The 27,169-nt window shown below is 43.2% G+C and overlaps 1 protein-coding gene across 1 annotated transcript; it reads left to right on the plus strand.

The window, feature by feature from the left end:
* The first annotated feature begins 1,110 nt into the window (after positions 1-1,110).
* On the plus strand, positions 1,111-26,619 carry anpeplb (alanyl (membrane) aminopeptidase-like b). The gene is made up of 20 exons (XM_015965295.3): positions 1,111-1,931; positions 3,084-3,226; positions 3,307-3,440; positions 3,576-3,696; positions 5,136-5,290; positions 5,446-5,559; positions 6,727-6,870; positions 8,473-8,538; positions 9,527-9,592; positions 9,674-9,819; positions 12,075-12,154; positions 13,641-13,774; positions 16,571-16,626; positions 21,035-21,182; positions 21,263-21,351; positions 21,462-21,572; positions 22,730-22,897; positions 22,992-23,132; positions 24,505-24,568; positions 25,952-26,619. Exons 1-20 carry the CDS (start codon positions 1,324-1,326, stop codon positions 26,102-26,104), a joined length of 2,841 nt encoding a protein of 946 aa, XP_015820781.1. The 5' UTR covers positions 1,111-1,323; the 3' UTR covers positions 26,105-26,619.
* Positions 26,620-27,169: the final 550 nt, after the last annotated feature.

Consider the following 27,169-nt stretch of genomic DNA (forward strand, 5'->3'; position numbering starts at 1 on the left):
CATCTTACATTGGTGATCTTCTTAGTCCCTACACCCCCAGCAGGTCCCTGAGGTCCAGTGATCAAAGCCTACTGGTTGTGCAGCACCAGGCTAAAGGTCAAAGGTGACAGATCATCTGCTGCTGTGGCCCCCAGACTCTGGACCTCTCTCCCCCTGAGCCTGAGATCAGTGGACTCAGTGGTCTCCTTTAAAAAGTAGCTGAAGACTCACTTGTTCAAGCTGGCTTTTGTATGACCTTCTTCACCTCTCTCTCTTTATTCTGCTCTCCCCACCTATTCCACCTTCCTCAGGATCCACTGATTTCCCTCTTTCCTGTTCACTCTCTCTCTCTTTCTTAACACTTTTTAATTACTGATGTCTATTTTTGCTCATTTTAAATATACTTTTAAACATTTTCTAAATGCTTTTTTAATATTTTTACATATTTTGTTTTTGTGAAGCGCCTCATGATTTTTATCTTGAGAGGCGCTTTAGAAATGATACTTTCTTCTTCTTTTTGTCCACCTGAGGTCAACCTTTGCTGCGTTTTCTTTAAAACTTCACAGCTCCCACCACGAACATCTGTTTTCTTTACAAACAACCACCTTTCCCGACTCTTTCCCCAGTCTGCCTATTTTCATCCCTTATTTTCCTCTCTTGAACTGAGGAATGTGTGCGCGGTGTGATGATGGTGGTCGTGGTTCCCAGAGGATGAGGCTGATTCGGTGTTCTCCCTGATCCTCGTTTGTTTTTCTCCACCTCTTCTACTCGGCCCCTTTCAGCTGTCCTCCCTTCATTTACTTCTTCTTTGCTGGGAGGTTTTCAGACTCACAACGTCGCCGTGCGGATGCGCGTCTCTGGACCACAGCAAGGACTTGCCTACTTTCAGGGATCAAGGATAACGTCGCCCTCAGTGAGGAGCGAAGGTCTCATGACAATCGTTTGATTGGAATGTTCTTGCTGCGTGAGTTTTTATAAACAGGAAAAGCGAGGAAGAGTGTGATGGTTGGAGAGTGCCGTGTGAAGATTAAGCGTTCCGTGAGGTTTACCTAACCCTTGAATTAGTGGCAAGGACCAAGTAACCGCCTCCAGATGTGTGAGCAGTGTCTGACTATCTACAATGAGCATCGCCCTCGTCACACTTCAGCACTTGGTCTTTGCTCCTTCAGCAGTGCCCAGGTTAATGCTTAATCTACCTACGGAGCCATAATTGTTGGGACCAAGCCCCGTTTATGAGGTGGCTGTATCGTGGATGCCTACAGATCGGTGGGAAAGACCAGAGGCAGATCAGCTCAGAGGCTCTTCTCCAGGAACCTTCAAGGCTGACCAGAAGAAACCGCCGAAATGCCACCAAAAACCGGCTTATCCAAACTCTTTGCCGTTGCCTTCATCGTTCTGACCGCCGCTGCCATCGCCGGCATGGTCGCTATGCTGATCGTATACAAAACTCAAATCGCTGAGATGAACCCGACGCCTCGTCCAACCATGCCGTCCACCACCATGGCCCCACCGCCAGCAATGCGCCTGCCAAGGAACCTGCTACCCGAGAGCTACAACATCTTCATCCAGCTTCAACTGTACATAAAAATCATCGAAGAGGTGAACGTCACCTCCCCGAACCAGACTCTGCTCTTCTCCGGAAACTCTACCGTCCACTTCCACTGTGTGGAAAGAACGAGCCGCATCTACCTCCACAGCAACGGCCCGACAGTGTCTGCTCCACGTTTGATAGACAAAGACACAAACGAGCTGGTCAAGATCGACAGATACCTGCATCACGAAGACGAGAGTCATTTCTTAGAGCTTCAGCTGAGCGAATATTTAGAGGCAGGAAGGAACTACAGTTTGTTTCTGGCTTTCGAGGGAGAAATGTCCGAGAACCTGGAGGCCCTCTATGTCAGCAAATACGTTGAAAGTAGGCCTGCTTCGGAAAATGAAACCATTGCGGAAAGGTAAGCAAAGAGATAAAATAATCAGATCAGAAAACGTTAAGTGTTTAGGGCTTATAATTCCAGTTTTTATAGGGATGTTCTGATCACGATTTCTTGCTCCCGATTTGAGTCCAAGCCACTTGATTTGAAGAATCTGCCGATACCGAGTCCCGATCTGATACTTTAGAAATGCATGTAGAGAAATGTCCTTTAAGTTTTCTTCAATCATTCGTGCGTTTCTCGCTAACAGCTACATGTTATGGTACCTGAATTCCCAGGCTGCCTTAAACCGTGGCCCCTTACCGTGTGAAACGAAGAATATTCATGTGGAGGAACGTGTTGAACTTAAAATTAAACCATTTTATTCTGTTTGAAAATCTCTTTCTCAGGATGAACTTAAAAAAATTAAGTTTGTTGTTTTACATGGATAAATGATCTTTTCCAACCATGGACGTAATTTTCACTTTAGAAGTGCAGGGCACATGGGGGTGGGGGGTGGGGGGGTTATCTTTACAGTATGTTCTGATGGGAAACAGGCTTCAACACAAACGGTTGTTTTCCGCTTGATCCTAGAGCTCAACCAGTGTCAATTTAATATAAAGTAATATTGTTTTTGGATGGTAAAAAGTGCAGGGGTCAAAACTTGACTTTGGAAAAAGTGGGGGGGATATGCGCCCCCCCCCCCCCCCCAAAAAAAAAAGAAATTATGTCCATGTTTCCAACCGAATCCGATCCTTTGAAATTCACGTGATAGGATTGGAGCTTCCTTAATTTTTCATGGATTTTATGCATCCATTTCATCCTTTTTAGTCCCAAAATAAATAGAAAAAAAACCTTCCTGCTGCCACAAAATCTTTATTTATTTTACGTGCAGAGCCGTTGCAGGTCTGAAGACTCTGAGCAGCTTCTGTTCAGTTTAGGTTGGAAGTTTTTGATGCATCAAAGATGCGAGCAAACATACAAAATTAACGATGCTTTTAGATTAGAAACTGGAACTAAAATAAATCAATTAAAATATAAGCTTTGATTTTAAAACAAGCCATTCGTTTACCCTTGGGATGCATCGTTATCACATCAACCTCCTATTCAACCAAAACTCATTCCAGGATTAAAATCCTGCTCAAATTAAAAAATCCCGACCACAAATGTTTGCTCTTCTTTTTGCATGCCCAGATTTCTAGCAGCAACAAACTTGGAGCCAACAAACGCGAGGAGCCTGTTTCCTTGTTTCGACGAGCCGGACTTTAAGGCTGTTTTCTATCTGACGGTCATCCACAGACTGGAGACTACAGCTCTGTCAAACGCACCTGTTTCAGGTAAAACAAAGGATTTTAAAGAAGAATAGACTGCTTTAGCTTCTGATTATTGTCACTTATTTTGCTTTTTCTTCTCCCAGTCTCCAATATTATCGATGAAGAGTGGAAGTACACTCGATTTATGGCAACACCCAGGATGTCCAGCTACTTGCTTGCCTTCACAGTCTCAGAATTCACGGCAACAGACTCCCCAAACAGTCGTATTGTCATAAAGGTAGCTTCGTGGGCTCAAAATTCAATCAGAGTCTATAAATTTGGTTAAATACCTTTAAAAACATTCAGAAACTCTCTTTGATTGTGCCAAATTTGTGTAAATATAAAAGTAGATTTCTGTGTTTCACTCCTTCAGACTTACTCCCGTCCTGAGGCCACCGCAGCGGGACACGCCGTTTATGCCGCCAAAATGACACCAAAGATCCTGGAGTTCTACGAAAACCATTTTGATCTTCGATATCCAATGAAAACACTCGGTGAGACCTTCTCTCCATTTAATTCATGTAACAGATCCTAAATGAACTATTTTAGGGACATTACACCCAGAAGGGAAATGTTGCCTGTTGACATATTTCCCAGAGTTAGATAAGTGGGACAAACATTTTTTAACCAGCTCGGCCATTTTCCTGACCTGGCATTACTCTTTTTGCTTTAGCTTAGCATTAAACACAGTAAGTGAATGGGACCAACTAGCACTGTGAGTAAAAAAGTCCTTAAAACCACTCAGTGGTGATCCCAGTTCTGTTTGGTGACCTAAATAATCACATCGACTGCAAACGAAAACAGAAGTAATTACTGGCGACATTTTAGACTTGGAACTACTTTAAGACAAAGCCCAGCTGTAAGGGTCCACTAGTGATGGGAATTCCGGCTCTTTTTAGAGAGCCGGTTCTTTTGGCTCAGCTCACCAAAAAGAGCCGGCTCTTTCGGCTTCCAAGTGGCTCCTCAGATTTTCTGTTGCGTAGAGTACATTTATAACCAAAATAATGCAAAACTATATGTAAAATGATTTACTCATGTAAAAAAAATGCAATATATCAAATATTTATCATTTCTATGGATTTAATAACTGAACACTTTAAGAAATCAGAGATTTGAAGGCAGACTGTTCCAAAGTCTGGGGGCAATAGACTGAAAGGCCCTGAGTCTGATCCTCCCTCTTCCCCGCCCCTACTGCTCTGTGTGTGGACAGTCTGGACACGCAGTCACACATGCTGACCAATCGCCTGTGGCTTTCACCAAAGCAAGAGGGGGAGGGGAGAAGACGGCTCCCAAATGACGAGCCGGCTCCCGTCGTTCACTTCAAAGAGCCGGCTCTTAGATCCGGTTCGTTCGCGACCGACACATCACTAGTTTCCACCGAAAGACGCAAGGGCATGGGCTGACATGACAACGCTAAACACTGGTTCACTTTCTCAAATCACAAACGTAATTTACTCAAACTCCTGTAGATTATCTCTGTGCAGCTCGCGCTTCTGTTTTGTTTCTTTGTCTTAGCCGTTGGCAAGCAACGTGCGAATGTTTTTACGGAAGTAGGTGTCCTCGCGCCTTTTCGGCGGAAGCAGCTGTCATAAGTAGTCCCAAGTCCAACATGTCGCCTGCAATTCCTTCACGTGACTCTTTATTTTCACTTGCAGTCAGTATGATTATTAAGGTCACCAAGCAGAATTATTATCACTACTGAGTGATTTTAAAGACTTTTTTTTTTACTCCCAATGCTAGTTGAGCCCTTTCACTTACTGTGTTTTATGCTAAGCTAAAGCTAAAGGAGCACTGCCGGGTCAGGAGAATTACTGAGCTGCTTTAAAAGTTGTTTATTCACACTTTTCTAACGCATCACAGCAGAAACACCTAAGCAGATGTCTGCAGGTTGAATAAGTGAATAATTTATCTACGTCTGTGTGATTCCTTTCAGACCAAATTGCTCTGACCGACTTGGAACCTTTAGCGATGGAGAACTGGGGACTGATCACCTACCAAGAAGGAGCTTTGCTCTATCAGGAAGGAGTCTCGTCGTGGCTGCACAAGGAAGATATTGTTCACATCATTTCTCACGAGCTGGCACACCAGGTGAGAGGGGGAAATGAATATGTGCCGTTCCTGTTATACAGCGGACACGGTCGTTTTTATGGCTCATCTGGCTTGAACGCTCTGTGTTTAAGAAATGATAAAATAACATCAGAATGGTTGGACGACTTTGTGTTTTATTTTGCTTTCATTAACAGTGGTTTGGAAATCTGGTGACGATGAAGTGGTGGAATGAAGTTTGGCTGAATGAGGGCTTTGCCTCCTACATGTCCTACCTGGCGGTGGACAACGCCGAGCCCTCGTTTCAGATAGTAAGTAAAGATCGACGCCCCCTCTGTTAAAATCTGAAACGTTATATTAAGTATTCTTGCTGTAAGGAAACCTATTTCTAAATGTTTTTCTCCATAACGCCTATCTCGTTTAAGACCGATCTTAAAGAGGAAGCACTTGGAATCAGTCATCCACGCTTTCATCACCTCCCGCTTGGCCTACGCTAACACATTATTAGTTGGAACTCCTGTCTCTGCCTTGAACCGGTTGCAGGTTGTCCAAAATGCCGCTGCTTGGTTTTTAACAAACACAAGCCGACACAGCCGTATTACACCAGTCGTGCAACGTCTTCACTGGCTCCCCATCACATTTCGTGTGCGTTTTAAGATCTTGATGTTTGTTTTTAAAGCCCTACACGACCTAGCTCCTCCTTACCTGTCCGACCTGCTGACTCCCTATGTACCTACTCGTATGTTGAGGTCAGCTGACCGTCTACTGCTTTGCACTCCCCAGATGTCCTACAAATCACGAGGTGAACGTGCGTTTGTCCACGCTGCCCCATGCTCTGGAACTCACTGCCCATTACAGTCAGGCTGGCATCCTCTCTGCCTGTCTTTAAATCTCGTTTAAAAACCTACTTTTATCACTTGGCTTTTAGACCGTGATTCATGTCATCCTGTTATGATTTTATAGTTTTTATTGTTGTGTTTTATTTTCTTATTGTTTTTACTTTTGTTTTAATTGATCCTGCCTGTTCAGCACTTTGGTCCGCTCTCACGCCGTGTCTTAAATTGTGCTATAGAAATAAAGTTGGTATGGTATGGTAAATTACAAATTATTGATTCATTTCAAGCTGAACACTTCAAACTGTCTTTACTTTAAAGGTCTTTAGTTGAAAGTTGATGTCCCTTTAATTCAAAATGATCTTTACATATCAAACTGGTAACTACTCCCAAGTATTTAACCTGCAGTGATGTCACAATCACCTGCAATGAGTCCAAAGTTGCAATGATGGCACAACGAGGGGCGAAATCCTATACCTGCCCAGTTAACGATAAAAATAGAACTAATTTGCTCAAATCTTACCTCCAGTTATTACACGTCTTTGTGTTTGAATATTTATTTTAATAACGACTTACAGGAAAAAGGATTTCAACCCTGCATCATTGTGAGTGGCCATTGAACAGTTTTGTGGTTCATTTCCTCAGAAAGACACAATGATTATGAGTGACCTCCATTCAGCATTTGAAGAAGATGCTCTGACTTCATCCCATCCTCTCAGCACTCCTCTGGAAGAAGTCCAGACAACGTCTCAGATCCTTGGGATGTTTGATGCAATAAGCTACAGTAAGGTAAAAGTGGCCAAGAAATTAATGTAAATTAATACATTTTCATGTAGCGCATTTCTAGTTTCGCCCACTGGATGTTCAATTTAACAGTGAACATCGGGAAATAGGAGATTTTTCAAAAATAGATTCTAATGACATTTTATGTTCAGCTTTTTGGTTTTGGGGAAATTGCATATTTTAAAACTGGAACTAACAAGGCTCAAACAATTTGGGATGACTGATCCCAAAGATCTTTCACTTATCACTTAATCTGACAAAGTTCTCGGCTAATGAAGGTTAATATCAGAAAGTTTAAGATCACTGTGACTTTTGTAGGATTTGTACAAACAGTTGGATGTCATCAGCAAATAAAATGTGCAACATTGTTCAGAGAAAGCTGGAGCTTAAATATAGAATAAAATGGGACTGAAGACTCACCCCTGAGGGACACCACGACTCAGCCTGATGCATGATAGTATAACTGAATTGAACATTTATTTTCATCATGTAAAAAGAAAGTAAAATAATAAAACACGCAATAATGAAAATATGCAAATGAAAAAAACCTAGAAAAATACTTACTGCAACACACCTCCTCCTATTACCTCAGTATCATTAACTAATTTGGCTTCCAATCAATAACATAATTAATTACTATTAATCTCATCATCACTCTAAAACTTATTGTTATTGAAATTTCTGACCTTTATCGAGATCATTTTTTCCACGTCAATAAATTTGATAATAAAACGAATGAAAAGATGTGTGTAGGTTGGAAACGTTCATGTCCCTTTAAGAAGCTGTAGCACCTTGAGTCACGTAAAAATGTGACTCAACGTAATACGCGTGACAGCCCCATCTAGTGGACAACTTTTGTTTCTGCGCATACCCGTCGTTATCGTCCATTTATGGTTATCGAGCTGAAATCCTCAACATATCGTGATATTGGTTTTAGGCCGTATCGCTCAGCCCTACTCTTCATATATCAGACAACACAACCAAGAACGCTCCACATCAGCAGCTAACCTGTTACCAAACTACAGTTACGAGTGGTGCTAATAAGGTTTCTGTCAGAAAAGAGAAGCACATAACGTTGTGATTTGTGTTTGTTTTTGAAGTTTTTATCTTTGACTTTAGGTAGTGATGTTAATGACAAAATGTTTTTGAACATGTCTGGACAAGAAGTAATTTACCCTCGATGAAAAAGCGCCTACGGACAAAAAAAGGCTCAATAAGCGAGGGTCGGATGAAGAAATGATACGAGTGCTTTCTTGCACAAACTGGTATTCATGAACAAATATGTGCTTACATCATGCAGTCTTTAAGAACACAAGCTAAGCATGACAAAGATGAGATATTGGACAAAAAATAAATGACATTATATTCAATAAATACAAGCATCTCTATGCCACTGTCTAAAGTAGGAATGTAATTATATTTTTGTTCTTCTGATGCCAGACAGACTTTTCTAACAGGCCGTTCTATGTTTCCAGCACTAAAGACTTTTGAAAACTCTTTATTTGTTCTTGCTGTTCCACAAAGGATCATGCTTTATTTAGCTAAATTCATTTTCCCCTCGGGAGGGCGGCTGTTTATGATAAGATGTGCTTCGTGTTTTCCCTTCAGGGGGCGATGGTGCTGAGGATGCTGGCAGATTTTGTGGGAGAAGACAATTTTGACAACGGGATCAGAGTAAGAAACACTTTCTAAATCCACGTTGATATTTAGCCACGGCAGAGTCAGCCACACCTAGCAGGGTTGTGCAGTGACTCTTATACAAAGGTAGCTTCTGATATTTGTCCTTTTAGAGGTCATGTCAATACAGTAAACATGAGAAAATGCACATTTCCAACTCTTTTTGGCTCACCGTTACGCATGAGGTGATCACGGGTGGAGAAGAAAACCTCTGCAGAGGGAACTTGACATTTTAGTTGTTGAGATCTTTTGCGGCTGCGCAGTGGCGCAGTGGTTAGAGCTGTTGTCTTGCAGCAAGAAGGTCCTGGGTTCGCTTCCCGGCCTGGGATCTTTCTGCATGGAGTTAGCATGTTCTCCCTGTGCATGCGTGGGTTCTCTCCGGGTACTCCGGCTTCCTCCCACAGTCCAAAAACATGACTGTTAGGTTGATTGGTCTGTCTAAATTGTCCTTAGGTGTGAGTGTGTGTGTGCATGTTTGTTTGTCCTGTGTGTCTCTGTGTTGCCCTGCGATGGACTGGCTCTCTGTCCAGGGTGTACCCCGCCTGGTTGCCTGTTGACCGCTGGAGATAGGCACCAGCCCCCCCTGCGTGGACAAAGCGGGTTCAGAAGATGGATGGATGGAGATCTTTTGCATGCCTGCTCCCTCTCTGCACCAAAGTCTTAGAAAGCATGGAAAAAGGGTGGAAAATGACGTTTTGTAAAGACTCTTCCCGTGACTCACAGACAGCTGGGGGTCGATAAAACAAAGTGGGTTTGTTTAGCCGTGACTGGAGCCAAACATCTTCTGTTTTCCTTCATCTTAGTTTTCTTCAACGTCCAACTTTGAAAAACTAAAGAAAGTGATGGTGTTGCCTTTTGCGCTCTGTTAATAAATAACTAGATGACTATAAGAGCCCTCCAGGTTTTGAGGGAACATTTGAAGCTCTTTTAGATTTATTTGAAACTAGAATTTTTCATAATATAATCAAATGTTTCTTCTCTTCAGGCGTACCTGAAGGCCTTCAAAGGAAAGAACGTGGAGCAGAGCGACCTGTGGGACTTCATCCAAAGTGTAAAACAAAAGCTTGAATTAGTTTGGCTGATCTAGGCTATGATTATCGGAATATTAATAGGTTTGGTTTTGTTTTCACAGGTCAGGCAGGAAAAGGGCGTTTTCAGCATCGGAACATTGATGGAAAAGTGGACGACACAAATGGGTTATCCTGTCATCACCATCAACACAACCAACGGAGAAATCCACCAGAAACATTTCCTGTACAACAACTCTGCAGAATCTGAGTACGTACTTCCTACTTTTCCTAAAAGCACAAGTTGAGAATGACCATGTTGTCTGATAAATGACATTATGGAGCCGTTATCTGTTACGGCATGCACTTGGGTCATCGATTCAGCTGGACTTTAAAAAGTAAAACCTGCAAAATATTCTAGCAGCACCAATAAACAAAGACAAAATGAAGAAGAAGAAGAAGAAGAAGAAGAAGAAGAAGAAGAAGAAGAAGAAGAAGAAGAAGAAGAAGAAGAAGAAGAAGAAGAAGAAGAAGAAGAAGAAGAAGAAGAAGAAGAAGAAGAAGAAGAAGAAGAAGAAGAAGAAGAAGAAGAAGAAGAAGAAGAAGAAGAAGAAGAAGAAGAAGAAGAAGAAGAAGAAGAAGAAGAAATCATTTCTATAGTGCCTCTCAAGATAAAAATCACAAGGCGTTTCACAAAAACAAAAAATATAAAAAAGCATTTAGAAAATGGTTGAAAATATATTTAAAATGAGCAAAAATAGACAATTGTGATTAAAAATGTTAAGAAAGAGAGAGAGTGAACAGGAAAGAGGGAAACCAGTGGATCCTGAGGAAGGTGGAATAGGTGGGGAGAGCAGAATAAAGAGAGAGAGGTGAAGAAGGTCATCCAAAAGCCAGCTTGAACAAGTGAGTCTTCAGCTGCTTTTTAAAGGAGACCACTGAGTCCACTGATCTCAGGCTCAGGGGGAGAGAGGTCCAGAGTCTGGGGGCCACAGCAGCAGATGATCTGTCACCTTTGACCTTTAGCCTGGTGCTGCACAACCAGTAGGCTTTGGTCACTGGACCTCAGGGACCTGCTGGGGGTGTAGGGACTAAGAAGATCACCTATGTAAGATGGTGCTTGTCCATGTAAGGCCCTATAGACCAGAACCAGGATCTTGAAATGAACCCTGAAGTTGACTGGCAGCCAGTGAAGCTGGAGGAGAAGCGGGGTGATGTGGGTGTGTTTGGAGGACTTGGTCAGAAGCCGAGCACAGGCGTTCTGAACCACCTGTAGACGGTTCAGGGAGGTTCTGCTCAGACACGTGAAAAGAGAGTTACAGTAGTCTAAGCGTGAGGAGATGAAGGTGTGGAGAACTGTCTCAAGTTCAGAGCGGGACAGAATGGGACTCAGCTTAGCAACGTTCCTGAGATGGAAGAAGGAAGAGCGAACAAGAGAACTGACATGAGAATCCAGGGTGAGAGCTGGGTCAAAGGTCACGCCAAGATTCCTGACAGAAGGTTTGGTGTGAGAAGCAAGCCGACCAAGAGAGTCTCTGACTTTGGGAACCAGCTTGTCTGGGGCACAGATGAGGATCTCAGTCTTATCTTCATTCAGCTGTAGAAAGCTCCCACCATCCAGGTTTTGATAGAGTCTAAGCAGGTGTGTAACAGCTGCAGCTTAGACATCTCATGGGGCTTAAAGGAGATGTACAGTTGGATGTCATCTGCATAAAGATGGTAGGAGATTCCTTTGAAGGAGCTCAGGATGTGCTGAAGAGGAAGCAGGTAGAGGAGGAAGAGCAGAGGCCCCAGCACAGAACCTTGTTGGACACCATAATAATGGAAGTGTAAACACAGCAAATGATGAGTTTTTATTTCTAACAACATTTGTAAAACATCATTTTCTTCCCCTGGCTCCGTTATTCTTAATTATCTGTATCGTTTTTTTTTTTTTGTTTTTTTTTTTTTTGTTTTTAGCAAAATCTTTATAAAACATATTAAACCAAGTCCCCATCTTCTGCCTGAAGGAAGGAGGGTGAATACGGTTTAGGTCCTTCATCCTTGTTTTCCTTCATGCTTTCCAGAGCAGGTTATAGCCACATCCCACAATGTTCTACGTAGCTGGTGTTCTTACGTAACCTTCCTGCTAAGTGACCTACAGTGATGTTCTTCTGCCTGTTTCAGGTTTCAAAACAGAGAAGGTGACTCCCTGCTTAGTTTACTGCCAGCGTGCACGAGCTCACCGCTGGTAGATTAGAGCAGATTTTTCTGTTTTAATCCCTGCAGAATATTTTCAGGCCATGCTTGCTATGCACGTGTGTGAACGTGCACGGCGTGATCTGGTTCTAAGGTGCTTCCGTTGCAGATGCACTTTCAGACCGAGACTCTGGTGCGATGTGGCCCAAATCTGGTCCTCCTGAAGCAGATTAGCTTGTCTTCTTTGTTTGCTTCTGCTTCATCTCCTCTAAGTTTAGGAAGATCTCACTTTCAATGCAAACTCAGTTCTTGGGTCTTATGAGAGACTTTTTGTTCCTCCTTGTTTAGTCTTTGGTGGCTCATCCCGATCAGATACGCGACAAAGAGCTCTTCTCCTTCTCTTGTCTGGCTGGACGTCAGAGGTCCAGGTAACATCACAACACAACAACACAAAAAACTCAACTGTTTTGGGGTTTTTATCCAAGAAAAAAACTTTGTTTATTTTTTATCACAAAAGCATAAATAAATGTCAAAAACCTGTGGAAGGCAGTGTTTCCTCTAGACTGAATGTGAGTTTAAACTCTTGCTTTAAGGTCTGATTTAGCCTAAAGGGGACAAAAACTTCTAAATATAATATTTATAATAAAAATCCAATCCAAGCCGACCTCCAGTGAATGGAACAACGACTCCAAGCTTCACAGCTCAGATAAATATCAATCAATCGATCAAAATTTATTTATGAAGGGCTTTTCATGCAAATGCAGCTCAAAGCGCTTTACAGTATTAAAAACAACCAGACCGCAGTCGCTTTCCCACCCCTCCCACCATGGATGTAATTTTCACTTTAGAAGTGGGGGGACACGGGAGGGGGGGGGGGGGGTATCTTTACAGTATGCTCTAATGGGAAACAGGCTTCAACACAAACAGTTGTTAGTATTGTTTTTGGATGGCAAAAAGTGCAGGGGTCAAAACTTGACTTTGGAAAAAAGTGGGGGGGGGCCATGTCCCCCCTGTCCCCCCCAAAAATTACGTCCATGCCTCCCACACAGATTCACATAAGAGATCCCCTTTGTTTCTCCCTCCTCCCGCCCTCAATCCCGTCCCAAGCAGATGCAAACTCCCGCATGCACGCACACACACACGCACGCACGCACGCACACACACGTAATAGAGAAAGGGCAGCTGGCTGAGTGCAGATGTAGTAGATACAAAGAAGACGAAAACACCATCAAAGGAGCCAACTGCACCGGGGGCACCAAGACTGGCAGCAATAGCCTTGGCAAGAGTAGGCAGGCGAAGCACCCCGGCCGCCACAGCCCACCACTGCCCCCGGGGCAGCCGGCCCCCACAGAGGAGACACTAGTTTACTAATGAGACTGAGATAACAGTTAAGAAACAAATTAAACATAAACAGCTGAAAAATAAAAATCTAAATAAAACACAGTGATAAAAGATGACCAAGTAGAAACATATAATTACATTTATAAAATATTGTACAACAAAGTATTAAGACTGGTTAAAACTAATAATTATTACAAGTTAAAATAAATATGTAAGAAAATGTGTTATTTAATTAAAAAGAGTAAGCAATAAAACACTGATTAAATATATATATAAAAAAATTTATTCTGCCGCAACAAAAAAGTAAAAATAAACAAAATCACAAAAATGCGTTTATGAATTCAAAAATGTGAGATTTAAAACCTTCACCCTGAACATCTGGACACATCACATCTGCTTTAGGTTTGCTTGGGGGTGGGGGTGGGGGGTCCTCTACATCACTGCGCCCCGAGGCCTCAGAGCCACAATCCATCCCAGATAAAACAAACAAATCTCCTTTTCTCTGCTTACGTTTTGATTTTTCTTGTGTGTTTTTTTTACACTGTTTCATGTGAATGTCTGCCTTTGGAACAGTGAGGAAAGAAGAATTCATTTCTAAGAATAAAGACTGGATCCTGGCTAACGTCAACTGCACCGGATATTATAGAGTCAATTACGACCCGGACAACTGGCAGCGCCTCATGACCCAGCTGGAAACCAACCCAAACGTAAGTGAACCGGGCCAGGTGCAGATTTGATGGAGCGACCGAACAACACCTCCGTAGAAAATACGTTGATTTATGAGAAAATCTAAATAAGTTTTTTTCCTTTCAAGACTAAAAGTGATACTTCACTGAAAAACCCATTTTCAATGTTTGTTTCTGATTCTAACGGGTCACTCTGAGTGTTTCATGCAGGCTGAACATAAAATAGTCTCCTACACCTATCTCCTTCTGATAGAAAACAGACGGTGAAACTCTAGGATTAGAAAATCCTGACAGATCTACGTCACGCTGTCACTAACATTCATGGACTCACCCATCTGGACTCACGACGGGGACGGCTGTTGTTGGTTCCAGGAAACAGCAGAGAGCGTCTCGGCTAGTAGATGCTAACCATTAGCATTAGCAACTCCACCACACAGCAGAACTCCTCCAGGCTTGTGTTATTTGTGGAGATAAATCATCAGCGTTGCAGAGCAAACAGAGTCAGTGCTAGAGTCGTGTTGCTGTTAGCCAATCAGAGGAGAGATATCAGGAAGTAAGACTTCAAATCCTGCCAGCTCTGATGTGGCTCACTTCGGCCCAATCCCAATACTCACACTTCCATATTTGCACCCTTCAAATGCGCAATCCCAGCCAGGGGTGCAAGTATGTAGTGTGTCCTGATGATCCACACTTCTCCCAAGTCTGCATCGATGCGGACTTGGAGAAGTGTATTCCCTACAATCCATTGCTGCAGCGGAGAAAAGGCTCGAGTGCCTTTTCTGAAATATGTATTTTCTAATGAAATTAGTTCGTTTTAGGATGATTAACTGATACTCTGAATGTTTTAGACAAAACAGCAATTAATGTAATTAAACAAAAGTTGTTAATAAAGTTTTATTTTTTTTGTTTTTTTGTTTGTTTTTCAAAAGTAGCACAGCGACAAGCATCCCGGCATGTGTTGTCCCAATTTGGCAATCATTTGCACACTTGTGTACCACCAACTTCAATCCTTACTACTTAGTTCCTCCAAGTGCGAAGACTGCAGGGTGCAGTGCGAGTTTTGGGATTGGGCCTTCTGGTTCCTGAAACAGGAAACACCGGAGCTTTCTTCCCCCCTGAGTATGACTAAGGCTACAAGGCATTCATTCCTACTAGAGACGACTGCAGATGTACTAAAAATACGAGTAAAGTACCACTTTAAAGACTTTAAGGACTCCGTAGTTTTCAGGAAGTTTATTTTTATTTTGCAATTTAAGAGAAGAGGCTGACCTGTTTTCCCATACTGCAGCAGTCCAAGCAAGGCAATTTCTTCAAATTATTCCATTTTAGTAGCCGTTAGCAGAGCACTGTGCCATTTGTGTGCGTCAGTGATATTTAGTCTACCAGGAAATCATGCGACAACAAAGGTTCCGCCTTGCTTGAAATGCAAGCTCTGATTAAATGTGCGCATTTTTTACAGTGTAATTTTTTTTCTCATTAATTAATCGTAACGAACGTGGAAAATTCCCACCCCTACTTTAAACACAAGCCAATCTCGATTTGAGATTCTTAATAACTGAATCATTTCAAATGGATCGCTTCTTTTTCCCGACAGCGACTCTGACTTATGTTGGAGAGGATTCCAAAAAAACAGAAATCTGGTGACCTTGACGCACTTCTGGCCTAAACTGGATTATATAAATCACCAGAAGTTTTTATGGGTAACAATAAAACCACCCAGTAGGTGTAGATTAGATTAGTTTATGTAACGATCTCCAAAAACATAAATAAAATAAACAGATGAGAAGTGAAAGGGGAGGTATTAAACCCCAAGTTAGGACAGCAGCAGCTCAGGAGGTAGAGCAGGTTGTCCAGTAGTCAGAAGGTTGCGAGTTCAATCCCGGTTGCTGTTGTGTCCTTGGACAAGACACTTAACCCACCTTTCCTGCTGGTGGTGGTTGGAGGGACCGGTGGTGCTCTGTCAGTGCGCCCCAGGGCAGCTGTAGCTACATCGCAGCTCATCCCCACCAGCGTGTGAATGGGTGAATGACTGATTGTGATGTAAAGCGCCTTGGGGGGTTGTAGAACCCTAAGAAGGCGCTATACAAATACATTTACCACTTTACCGTTTAAAAACAAAAAGACTTCAGCTGGATCAAACTTCCCACCGCTTGATTTAGCTAAACTCATCAGAGTGAAGCAGGTTTATGGTTTGTTGGCTTGTTTGTGTCTAAAGTCCTTTAAGGAAGTAGAGAAATAATCAGACGTGGCTTCTTATCAGACATTCTCCCTCCTGATAAAACATGATGTGTGCAGGAAATCCCAAAACCCAGACAGAAATAAACCTTTGAGCTTTACATTTGTTTTTTTATTACTGAACTGTGTATTTTAGCAGAAATATTAAAATAATCATCCAGTTTGGTAGCTAGTTGTCGTTTCTCACCTAAAAAATGTGCAAATATTATAAAATCTTTCCTTTTTTTTTGCTTTCTGAAAAATAAAAACATTTACAGAGTTTGAATTTTCTTGAAGGCAGCAAAAAATAAATAATTTCATTTATGTTGAGTTTTAACATTTACAGGAGGAAAAACTACAAATGCACAAAATGTACTTTTTCATAAGAAAGCGGTTACATTTAAGCTTTATTTGGATTTAATTCTGTTTTTACTGAATCCATTTCAACAATAGTGGGTGGAGCCTGATCAGACTAATCAGCTTCCAAGTTTAAAGGAAACTCCAAAATATGCAGGGAAATAATAAACATTTAGATCAGAAATGTGTTGATTGTTGCAGAAATAAATAAATAAACTGACATTAATATTTCGTTTGTCTTTCCAGCGAATCCCACTGATGAACAGAGGGCAGCTCGTCGATGACGCCTTTAACTTGGCTAGGTGACGCTGACATTTCACTTCCTTAAAAGAAATACAGAAATAATCATCAGATTGTTGTGGAGGGAATGTAAAAACGGATTTCTACGGGAGGAAGGAAGGGATTATTGTTATGTTTACTGATGAAAGCTGCGGTGGAGGAGAAAACAAAGAAATCCAGACAAATGCACTCAGATGGGAGAATTTCTTGTTTCTTTTAGCAATTTTTCCTTCTTTTTTTAAACACGGAAAAGTTTTTTTAAGGTTAAAAAAAACTTTTCTGAACTTAAAAATGCATTCAGGACCAAAACATGGAATGGATGTACAACATATGTTCTTGTTTCTTTTATTGAATATGTTTGAGCTGCAGATTCTGTAACTTTATCTCCAGATATGTTATTTAGATTCATTTAAATCAAGTTAAGCTCCATCGACAGGAAGTAAAGTATATTTTTGCAGTGTTTCAAAGGAGATTTGCACAGGCTTTTGGTGCAGGAAGGACCGGTTTAAGATGTTTATCAAATCCTGCAACATTCTCCACCTCGGGTTAAAGGTTAGAAGAGACTCTGAGCCCGAGGCGGACTTTATTTATTGCTTTGTTCAGAGGCTGCTAAGCTGAGAAACCCTAAACATCCTGGCTGTTTCAGCTTCTGGAAGACATTCCATCCATCCATCCATCCATCCATCCATCCATCCATCCATCCATTCATTCATTCATTTTCATCCACTTATCTGGAGTCGGGTTGTGGGGGCAGCAGCCTAAGGCGAGAGGCCCAGACTTCCCTCTCCCCAGCCACTTGGGCCAGCTCCTCCGGGGGAATCCCAAGGCGTTCCCTGGCCAGGTGAGAGACATAGTCCCTCCAGCGTGTCCTGGGTCTACCTTTAGGTCTCCTCCCGGTTGGACGTGCCCGGAAAACCTCACCAGGGAGGCATCCAGGAGGCATCCTGACCAGATGCCCGAGCCACCTCAACTGGCTCCTCTCCATGTGGAGGAGCAGCGGGTCTACTCCGGGCCCCTCCCGGATGACCGAGCTTCTCACTCTATCTCTAAGGGAGAACCCAGCCACTCTGGAGAAAACTCATTTCGGCCGCTTGTATCGGTTATCTTGTTCTTTCGGTCATTACCCAAAGCTCGTGACCATAGGTGAGGGTAGGAACGTAGATCGACCTGTAAATCGAGAGCTTCGCCTTCTGACTCAGCTCTCTCTTCACCACGACAGACCGGTACAACGCCCACATCACTGCAGATGCAGCACCAATCCGCCTATCGATCTCACGCTCCAGTTTGCCCTCACTCGTGAACAAGACCCCGAGATACTTAAACTCCTCCTCTTGGGGCAGGACCTCATCCCTGACCCGGAGAAGGCATTCTACCCTTTTCCGAATCAAGACCATGGTCTCAGATTTAGAGGAGCTGCTGATTCTCATCCCAGCTGCTTCACACTCGGCTGCGAACTGCTCCAGCGAAAGCTGAAGATCACGTTCTGATGAAGCCAACAGGACCACATCATCTGCAACAAGCAGAGACCTGATCCTCAGGCCACCAAAACGGATGCCCTCCACACCTTGGCTGCACCTAGAAATCCTGTCCATAACGGTTATGAACAGAATCGGTGACAAAGGGCAGCCTTGGCGGAGTCCAGCTCTCACTGGGAACGAGCCCGACTTACTGCTGGCAACGCGGACCAAGCTCTGACACCGGTCATACAGGGACCTAACAGCCCGTATCAGAGGGCCTGGTACCCCATACTTCCGGAGTACCCCCCACAGGGCCCCCCGAGGGACGGGGTCAAACACCTTCTCCAAATCCACAAAACACATGTAGACTGGCTGGGCAAACTCCCACGCACCCTCCAGGATCCCCCTAAGGGTATAGAGCTGGTTCAGTGTTCCACGGCCAGGACCAAAACTACATTGCTCCTCCTGAATCTGAGGTTCAACAATCCGATGGACCCTCCTCTCCAGAACCCTGAATAGACCTTACCAGGAAGGCTCAGGAGTGGGATCCCCCTGTAGTTGGAACACACCCTGCGGTCCCCCTTTTTAAATAAGGGAACCACCACCCCGGTCTTCCAGTACAGTGGGACTGCCCCCGATGTCCACGCGATATTGCAGAGCCGCGTCAGCCAACACAGCCCCACAACATCCAGAGCCTTAAGGAACTCCGGGCAGATCTCATCCACCCCTGGAGCCTTGCCACAGAGGAGCTTTTTAACCACCTTGGTGACCTCAGCACCAGAGATTTGAGAGGCCAACCCAAAGTCCCCAGACTCTGCTTCCTCACTGGAAGATGTGTCGGTGGGAGGTCCTCGAAGTATTCTGCCCACCGATCCACAACGTCCTGAGTAGAGGTCAGCAGCACACCGTCCCCACTATAGATAGTGTTGGTAGCGCACTGCCCCCCCCCCTCCCCCCCCCTCCCCCGAGGCGCCAGATGGTGGACCAGAATCTCCTCGAAGCCGTACGGAAGTCTTGCTCCATGGTCTCACCAAACTCCTCCCACGCCCAGGTTTTTGCCTCGGCGACCACCCGAGCCGCGTTCCGCTTGGACTGCCAGTACCCGTCAGCTGCCTCTGGAGTCCCACAGGCCAAAAAGACCTGATAGGACTCTTTCTTCAGCTTGACAGCATCCCTAACCGCCGGTGTCCACCAGCGGGTTCGGGGGTTGCCACCACTACAGGCACCGACGATCCTGCAACCACAGCTCCGGTCGGCCGCCTCAACAATAGAGGCACGGAACAGGGCCCATTCAGACCCAATGTCTCCCGCCTCCCCTGGAACATTTTGGAAGTTCTGCCGGAGGTGGGAATTGAAACTCCTTCTGACAGGAGACTTTGTCAGACGTTCCCAGCAGGCCCTCGCGATACGTTTGGGCCTGCCTGGTCTGACCGGCATCCTCCCCCACCATCTGAGCCAACTCACCACCAGGTAGTGGTCAGTTGACAGCTCCGCCCCTCTCTTCACCCGAGTGTCCAAGACATGCGGCCGCAGGTCAGATGAATCAACAAAGTTGATCATCGAGCTGTGGCCTAAGGTATCCTGGTGCCAAAAGCACATATGGACACCTTCATGTCTGAACATGGTGTTCATTATGGACAATCCATGGCTGGCACAGAAGTCCAATAACAAAACACCACTCAAATTCAGATCGGGGGGCCGTTCCTCCCGCCCACACCTCTCCAGGTCTCACTGTCGTTGCCCACGTGAGCGTTAAAGTCCCCCAGCAGAACGAGGGAGTCACCGGAGGGAGCGCTTTCCAGCACCCCCTCCAAGGTCTCCAAAAAGGGTGGGTAGTCTGAACTGTAGTTTGGTGCATAAGCACAGACCACAGTCAGAACCCGTCCCCCCACACGTAGGCGGAGGGAGGCTACCCTCTCATTCACTGGGGTAAACCCCAACGTACAGGCACCAAGATGGGGGGCAACTAGTATGCCCACCCCTGCTCGGCGCCTCTCAGTGGGAGCAACCCCAGACTGGTAGAAAGTCCACCCCCTCTCAAGGAAACTAGTTCCAGAGCCAGAGCCATGCATTGAGGTGAGTCCGACTATATCTAGTCGGAACCTCTCAACCTCACACACCAACTCAGACTCCTCCCCCACCAGAGAGGTGGCATTCCATGCAACAAGAGCGAGCTTCTGTAGCCGAGGATCAGACCACCAAGGTCCCCGCCCTCGACTACCACCCGTCACACACTGCACCCGACCCCTTTGGCCCCTCCCACTAGTGGTGAGCCCATGGGAAGGGGGACCCACGTTTCCTCTTCGGGTTGTGCCCGGCCAGGCTCCATGGGTGAAAGCCTGGCCACCAGGCGCTCACCAACATGCCCCACCTCCAGGCCTGGCTCCAGAGGGGGGCCCCGGTGACCCACGTCCGGGCGAGGGAACACGGTTTCCATTTATATAATTCATCATAAGAGGTCTTCGGGCTGCTCTTTGTCTGATCCCTCACCTAGGACCTGTTTGCCATGGGTGACCCTACCAGAGGCAGAAAGCCTCAGACAACTTAGCTCCTAGGATCACTGAGACACTCAAACCCCTCCACCACGATGAGGAGGAAGCCTAGGGGGAGGCATTGCACCCTTTATTTTAAACACACCCTTGACTTGTGTCTGGAAAACAAAATTCCCATTGTTTCCTTCTGGAGCTGCAATCTTCTTCTGGGGAAACCTGCCTTTATGTTTTGGGATGTGGTGCACATAAGAGTTAAATCTGCATATCAGAGTGATTTACAGCTGCAGCATCTGCACTTATAGAAAATACAATTGCTGACAGAAGCGACCACATTTAAAAATAGGATTATTGATGCTTCACTTCAGCCACAGCTTGATTTATTTGCTGTTGTTGATTGTGCACAAGTAACGCCACTGTTGGCACTTGCGCTGCTTTCCAAGACGACTGAGCCCTAACTGGAGTCTGCTCTCGGTTTTCCTCAGAGCTGAGCTGGTGAATGTGACTCTGGCTCTGAACTCAACTCGTTTCCTCCGTCATGAGACGGCCTACCTCCCCTGGGAGTCAGCGGTCAGGAATCTGGAGTACTTTGTCTTGATGTTTGACCGATCCGAGGTGTACGGACCCATGCAGGTGTGTGCGTGCTTTTGTCTCGTGAATCATTCAGCTGAGGAAACAAGCATCACTTCCCTGACAGTAAACACGTCCTGCAGGTCTACCTCCGGGAACAGGTCAAAGAGCTCTATAACTTCTTCAGGAACTACACGGACAACTCGACTGTCCCAGAGGATCACTCTTTACAGTAAGACAACGATTGGTCTTTGTGTCAAGCATTTGATATGAAGGTCTGTTTGTTGTTGAGGCTGTTTTTCTGTTGTTTTTGTAATAAATAAAACCGTCGTTGATCTTCAGACACAACCAGATCATTGCCATCGATGTGGCCTGTTCCAACGGACTCCCAGAATGCATCGAGATGGCTCGGTCAAAGTTCGCTGGCTGGATGAAGAGCAACGACACCAACGAGTAAGGACTGTGATCCGTCTAATTTCTGCGCCTTCCTTTAAACTGTATTAACAGCTTTCCTTGCATTCTGTAGCTTTTTCTTCAGCACTGAGTTAGTGAAGGTAGGTTTCTTCTTCTCACTTTGGATCGTGCGTTGATGCCTGCTGGTCACTTTAAAGTTGCGCTTGTCAGAGCTGTCTGGTTCCATAAAAATCATGATAATATAGAAAAAAAAATAAGCTAATCTTTTACTTCTACATTTTGTATCTTTCATTTTGGGATTTGGACATGGACGTAATTTTTTTTGGTGGGGGGGGGGGCATGTCCCCCCCACTTTTTCCAAAGTCAAGTGTTGACCCCTGCACTTTTTACCATCCAAAAACAATATTACGCTATATTTAGAGCCTTTCGAGGTGCAACTTTGAAACCAGAGGCGGTCTTTTTGTAGAATGTGCATGGAGCGTCTGGAGTTTTTTCATCAGCACGTACCCACAACTGCATGTTTGTGCAATCTTGTTGTCGTAAACACATTTCATGATGTCTCGCTCCAACTGGTTAACGAGAGCCTTCATTTGGGACAGGAAATGTGCTTTTTGTTCTGATGCCTTTAAAATGTAAGTAAAGCAGAGCAGGACGGGGCCAAAGCAGCAATGCCACAGAACTGCCGAAAAAACGCAACACCCAAAATCTGCACACATTTTTAATCCGCGCCCTAACTGTGAGAGGATTTCCTGCAGGAGCATTCTCATAGCCCTACCCCAACAGCAGATTAGCACTGATGACAGCCTCTGTGTGGGGTGCAAACTGTTTGTTTGTTTGTAAGTCTGAGTAGAAATGAAACCTCAAACTTCAGGGGTAATCATATTTTAGCATCTGAGCAGATCCTGCCAATGGGAAGAAGAAACACGGTTAAAACAAATCAGAAAACACCTCCAAAAGAGATGATTGAAGATCTCATCTTATTTTTTTTACCTTCCTCAGCACACATACAGGTCCCTGATTGTGTTTCCCTCTGACTTTAAATGTCTGAAAGCAGAAAAACCAAAAAAACTCAAATATAAATAAAGATGTTCTGCGAGTTTGTGAGAAGTCAATAAAAATGCCAAGCCAAAGGGTTCTCTCTAATCAGAAACATGCAAAAATCCTTCAATTAGTGAAATGAAATGTTTGTGATTCAGCATCCACACCAATCTGAGGGCTGTAATCTACTGCCAAGCTGTGGCTGCTGGCGACAAGAAGGAGTGGGAGTTCGCCTGGGAGAAGTTTCAGAGCTCCACCGACACGTCAGAGAAAGACCAGCTAAGAAAAGCTCTGGCGTGCACCAAGAAGACCTGGCTGCTCAGCAGGTGACGTGACGCCTTCTTTAGCTGCAGACACACCCATGATACGGTGAATCCCGGCCATGCAGGTGTAACGAGGGAAATGTTCCTTATCTTGCAGATACCTGGAATACACTTTGGACCCTGACAAGATACGGCTGATGGATGTTGCTTCTACGGTTTACTTCATAGCTCAAAACGCTGCGGGGCAAGCGCTGGCCTGGAACTTTATCAGAGCCAACTGGGACTACGTCAGTCAGGGGTAGGCTACCGTTTGAGCACCAATCCCGTTCTGAGTCAGAAACAAGTAAATAAACTTGAATCAAGCTGAACTTTCACTCCAGGATCATCTCAGGTTGGGGAGACCGAGAATGAGTTTAGGCAGCTCGTGCAGATCAAAACTTTCTTTCTTTGGGGTTCAGATTTTTGCTAGTAGGTATTTTTTGGAGGAGAAAAAAAATTTGCATTAAATAAATTTGTCATTTTTCAATTACTTAAAGGAATATTCAACCCAAAATTTAAATTTGGTCTGTTGACATATTTCCCAGAGTTAGGTAAGTGGGAACCAGCACAGCCCTTCCCCTGAGCTGGATGTACTTCTTTAGCTTAGCATAAAACACAGTAAGTGAATGGGACCAACTAGCATTGTGAGCCAAAAAGTCCTTAAATCACTCAGTAGTGATCCCAATTCTGTGTGTGTGTGTGTGCGTGCGTGCGTGCGTGCGTGTGTGTGTGCTGAGCCAGGATCCTCTGGAGGTTTCTTCCTGTTAAAAGGGAGTTTTCCTCTCTACTGTCGCTGCATGCTTGCTTAGTATGAGGATTGCTGTAAAACTTGCAAGCTGCTGGGTTCCTTAAATTGGAAACTTTTTTCTGATTGGTTTGAATCTAACTTGGAAATATGTCAACAGAGAAAATGACACTTTTGGGTGGAAAAAAAAAACATTTTTGTGAGCAAAGCTACGAACCTGAACCCTCGTCTGGAGAGGTTTCGACACCCCTGATTCAGCTTTTCTTTCACTTCCAGAAAAGGAAAACTTGGACAAACAGGGTTTCTGCCATCAAACACATGAATTTACTTTTTATGTTCATGAAAATTAAAAATGGAAAAAAAGAAACAGTTTTCAGGACGATAAGGAAATGATTTTTTTAAATCCCACGTTTGAAACCCAGTTGGACCTCCATAAATATCAGCGTGTTTATTTCATCTAAAAACTCAGAAGCGAGGAGTGGTTTGGTCTCTACAGCATTCCTCCTCTGATGTTCGCCGCTCCGATGCACGGACCGAGCCAACACCCGTGCTGTTTTGCTGGATTTGTGAAGGAAGCAGCACCAACAATAAAACAGTGGCTTTCCATAATCCTGAGCTGGGACCACTGCGTCATCAAGGGACAAAGGTCCTGTAATTTAATCAGAGTTTATCGTTAGCTCCACATCATAAAACCTCCACTGTTTACGTCGTTACCGGGAAGCTAAAAATGATACAAGAGACAAGTTTTTAAAGGAAAAAATGTAAAATTCATCAGCAGTTTATCTGGATTTGTGAAATTCATCAAATCTTTTTAATTACGTAAAATAAATAAACTTATCTTTACTGTTGTTTATACTGATTATTGTTATTAATGTTCTTTTATCAGTGAGTCAGCTGGACTTATCATGGGCGTGACCAGCAGGTTCTCCACGAAGTTCGAACTAGAGGAGGTAATAAGTCATTTCTTTTATTTCTTCCAAACTCATAACTGTGATGCTTTATTAGTCATCAAAAACACCCAGACACCTCATCCTGGTACTTTGTTTGCTTTTGTTTATCTTTGAGTTTTAATTTACAATGAAAGAAGTTGGACTTTAATCTGATTTTTGCTTAAATTTTAAACAGTTTGTGTTTAAAAGACATTAACTTTACCTAATTTATCAGTTATATAAAACATAGTTAGAGTTTTAAGTCAATCTTTAAATTTTCTTTCATCACCTAAAGGACTACAAACTCTTTTCTTACGCATAATTAATAATATCTCAATACGTTAAGCCTAATTTGACCTGTTTATGTCAATTTTTATGAAGATTTTTTAAAAACATTAGGTTATTAAATAATTTTGTACACTCAGATGCAGCTAAAAAAAGTTTTAAAACTTTTACCGATTTTAAAGAGCAAGTCACCCCCTACAAGAAACTTACTTCACTCCCACTTCATGTTTGAAAAATGCAACAAATGCTGTTGCTTAGCAGACCGAGAGGGCGGAGCCGCTAACAAATACACACACACACAGGCTCACAATGGAATTATGACATCACAATATACCAGATGACATCATAGCATACCTCTTAGCCAATAGCAGTGGCAGATTTAAATTCAAATACAGTGCAGAATTTTTCCCTGACGACGGCGCAACACTGACAGTTTTAGGAAGAATATGTGAATTTTAACCAAGATGCACTGAACTGCCAAATTATTGACTACACGTGTCTGCAGCATGATTAGACACTCCTTTATATAGTTTATCAGCAAAAAAAAAAGTGATTTGGGGGTGACTTGCTCTTTAAAGAGCAAGTCACCCCCTACCAGAATCTCACTCCACTCCCACTTCCTGTTTGAAAAATGCAACAAATGCTGTTGCCTAGCAGACCGAGAGGGCGGAGCTGCTAACAAATACAGGCTCACAATGACATTGTGACATCATATGGTACCAGCTGATGTAATTTGATACTTCTTAGCCAATAGCAATGGCAGATTTAGATTAAAATGCAGTGCAGAGTTTTTACCTGAAGGGGGTGCAACACTGACAGTTTAAGGCAGAATATTTATATTTTAACAAAGACGCACCACAGCGCCAAATTATTGATGACATCTGTCTACAGTACGATCAAACACTCATTTATATAGTTTATCAGCAAAAAAAAGTTGATTTGGGGGTGACTTGCTCTTTAACTAAATATGTATTGAACGTTACTTTTTAGCTACGTGGTAGCAGTCGTATTATTTAATATCAAGACTTTTGTTGCTTTTTTTCTCATCTTTGCTTTGTTTCTGGATTCGTTTCTGATCTGATCTTATTTCGGGTATTAATGCTGTGTTCTTGTGGACAGCTGATGCGCTTTGCGACCCAAGCTGAGGAGCACGTTGCTGACATCGTTATGATGCGCGCCGTGGAGCAGACCCAGGTCAACATCCAGTGGGTCAACGAGAACAAAAACATCATCCTGTGGTGGTTTGAGAGAGAAACGGCTAACATTGAATAAATGAAGCCGAATTCATTCATTCGTGGTGCTGAAAGGTTCCAGATCTGTGGTTTATATGGCTCAGATGGCTTTAACCCAACTCTAGAAGTTTAGTGATGTTCCTGTAGGAGCCACGCTAGAGCCTGAACATGCAGGAGGGAGAGGGTGTGTTTATGTAAATACTAGTGTGCATTATTTATACAGCACATTCAGTGCAAACAGCAGGGAAATATATTAAAAGCATAATTTCTTCCTATTTTTTTTATTAATTTTGAATGTGCTGCTCGTCCAACATGAGTTAATAAATGTGTTTAAATGACAAATAAAAACTTTTAGATGCTTTCATGTTGCTGCTGCTGCCTGTGCATCAAAACTAACACCATATAGATGTTTTTAGGGTCTAAAACATCCAATAATTCAGTTTGATTACATGAAATAAACAACATACATCTAGATTAACATAATAAATGAAATATAAGAAAAGTTATTTTGTTGGAATTATTTTTAATAATAAAATTTGAATATTCAAAAATCAACTTGTTTTGCTTTTTAAAATTATTTAACAGGAAGTTTCAGTTTTATTATTTTATTTTTGGATTGAATTAGGAACAAAATGTTTTATTTTTTTAATCAAATTCGTTCACTTCTCACTTGAAATAAATAAAATGGGGATCCATTTTATTTATTTCAAAGAAAAAGTCATAATAAACTTTAGTCGTTTTTTTAAACTTATTGTTGCATCAAAAAAATTTCTAAATGTTTCTCTGCAGTTTTTTTTTTCCTTAATAAAAGTTTGGATTATTCACTTCCTGATTTATTTGACTGCACATCTGGATCAGATTTAGGGGTTTTAAAACTACACATAGATAAGTTTAATACAGGGAAAGTGTCCAACTGCGCTAAAAACTGAAAAAAATGACACCAAATAATATTCTATTTTATTTCATTGTATAAAAATCTGGCAGTTAGGCACCTGAAACTATTTGATTTGGTAAAATTAACCCAACTCTGCATTTACAAGATCTTTTTTTACATGTACATTTATATCACCTTTTCTGTCTTGTTTATGCATTTAATACATTTTAT

The sequence above is a fragment of the Nothobranchius furzeri genome, chromosome 4, assembly GCF_043380555.1.
Source record: "Nothobranchius furzeri strain GRZ-AD chromosome 4, NfurGRZ-RIMD1, whole genome shotgun sequence".
NCBI classification, from domain to species: Eukaryota; Metazoa; Chordata; class Actinopteri; order Cyprinodontiformes; family Nothobranchiidae; genus Nothobranchius; species Nothobranchius furzeri.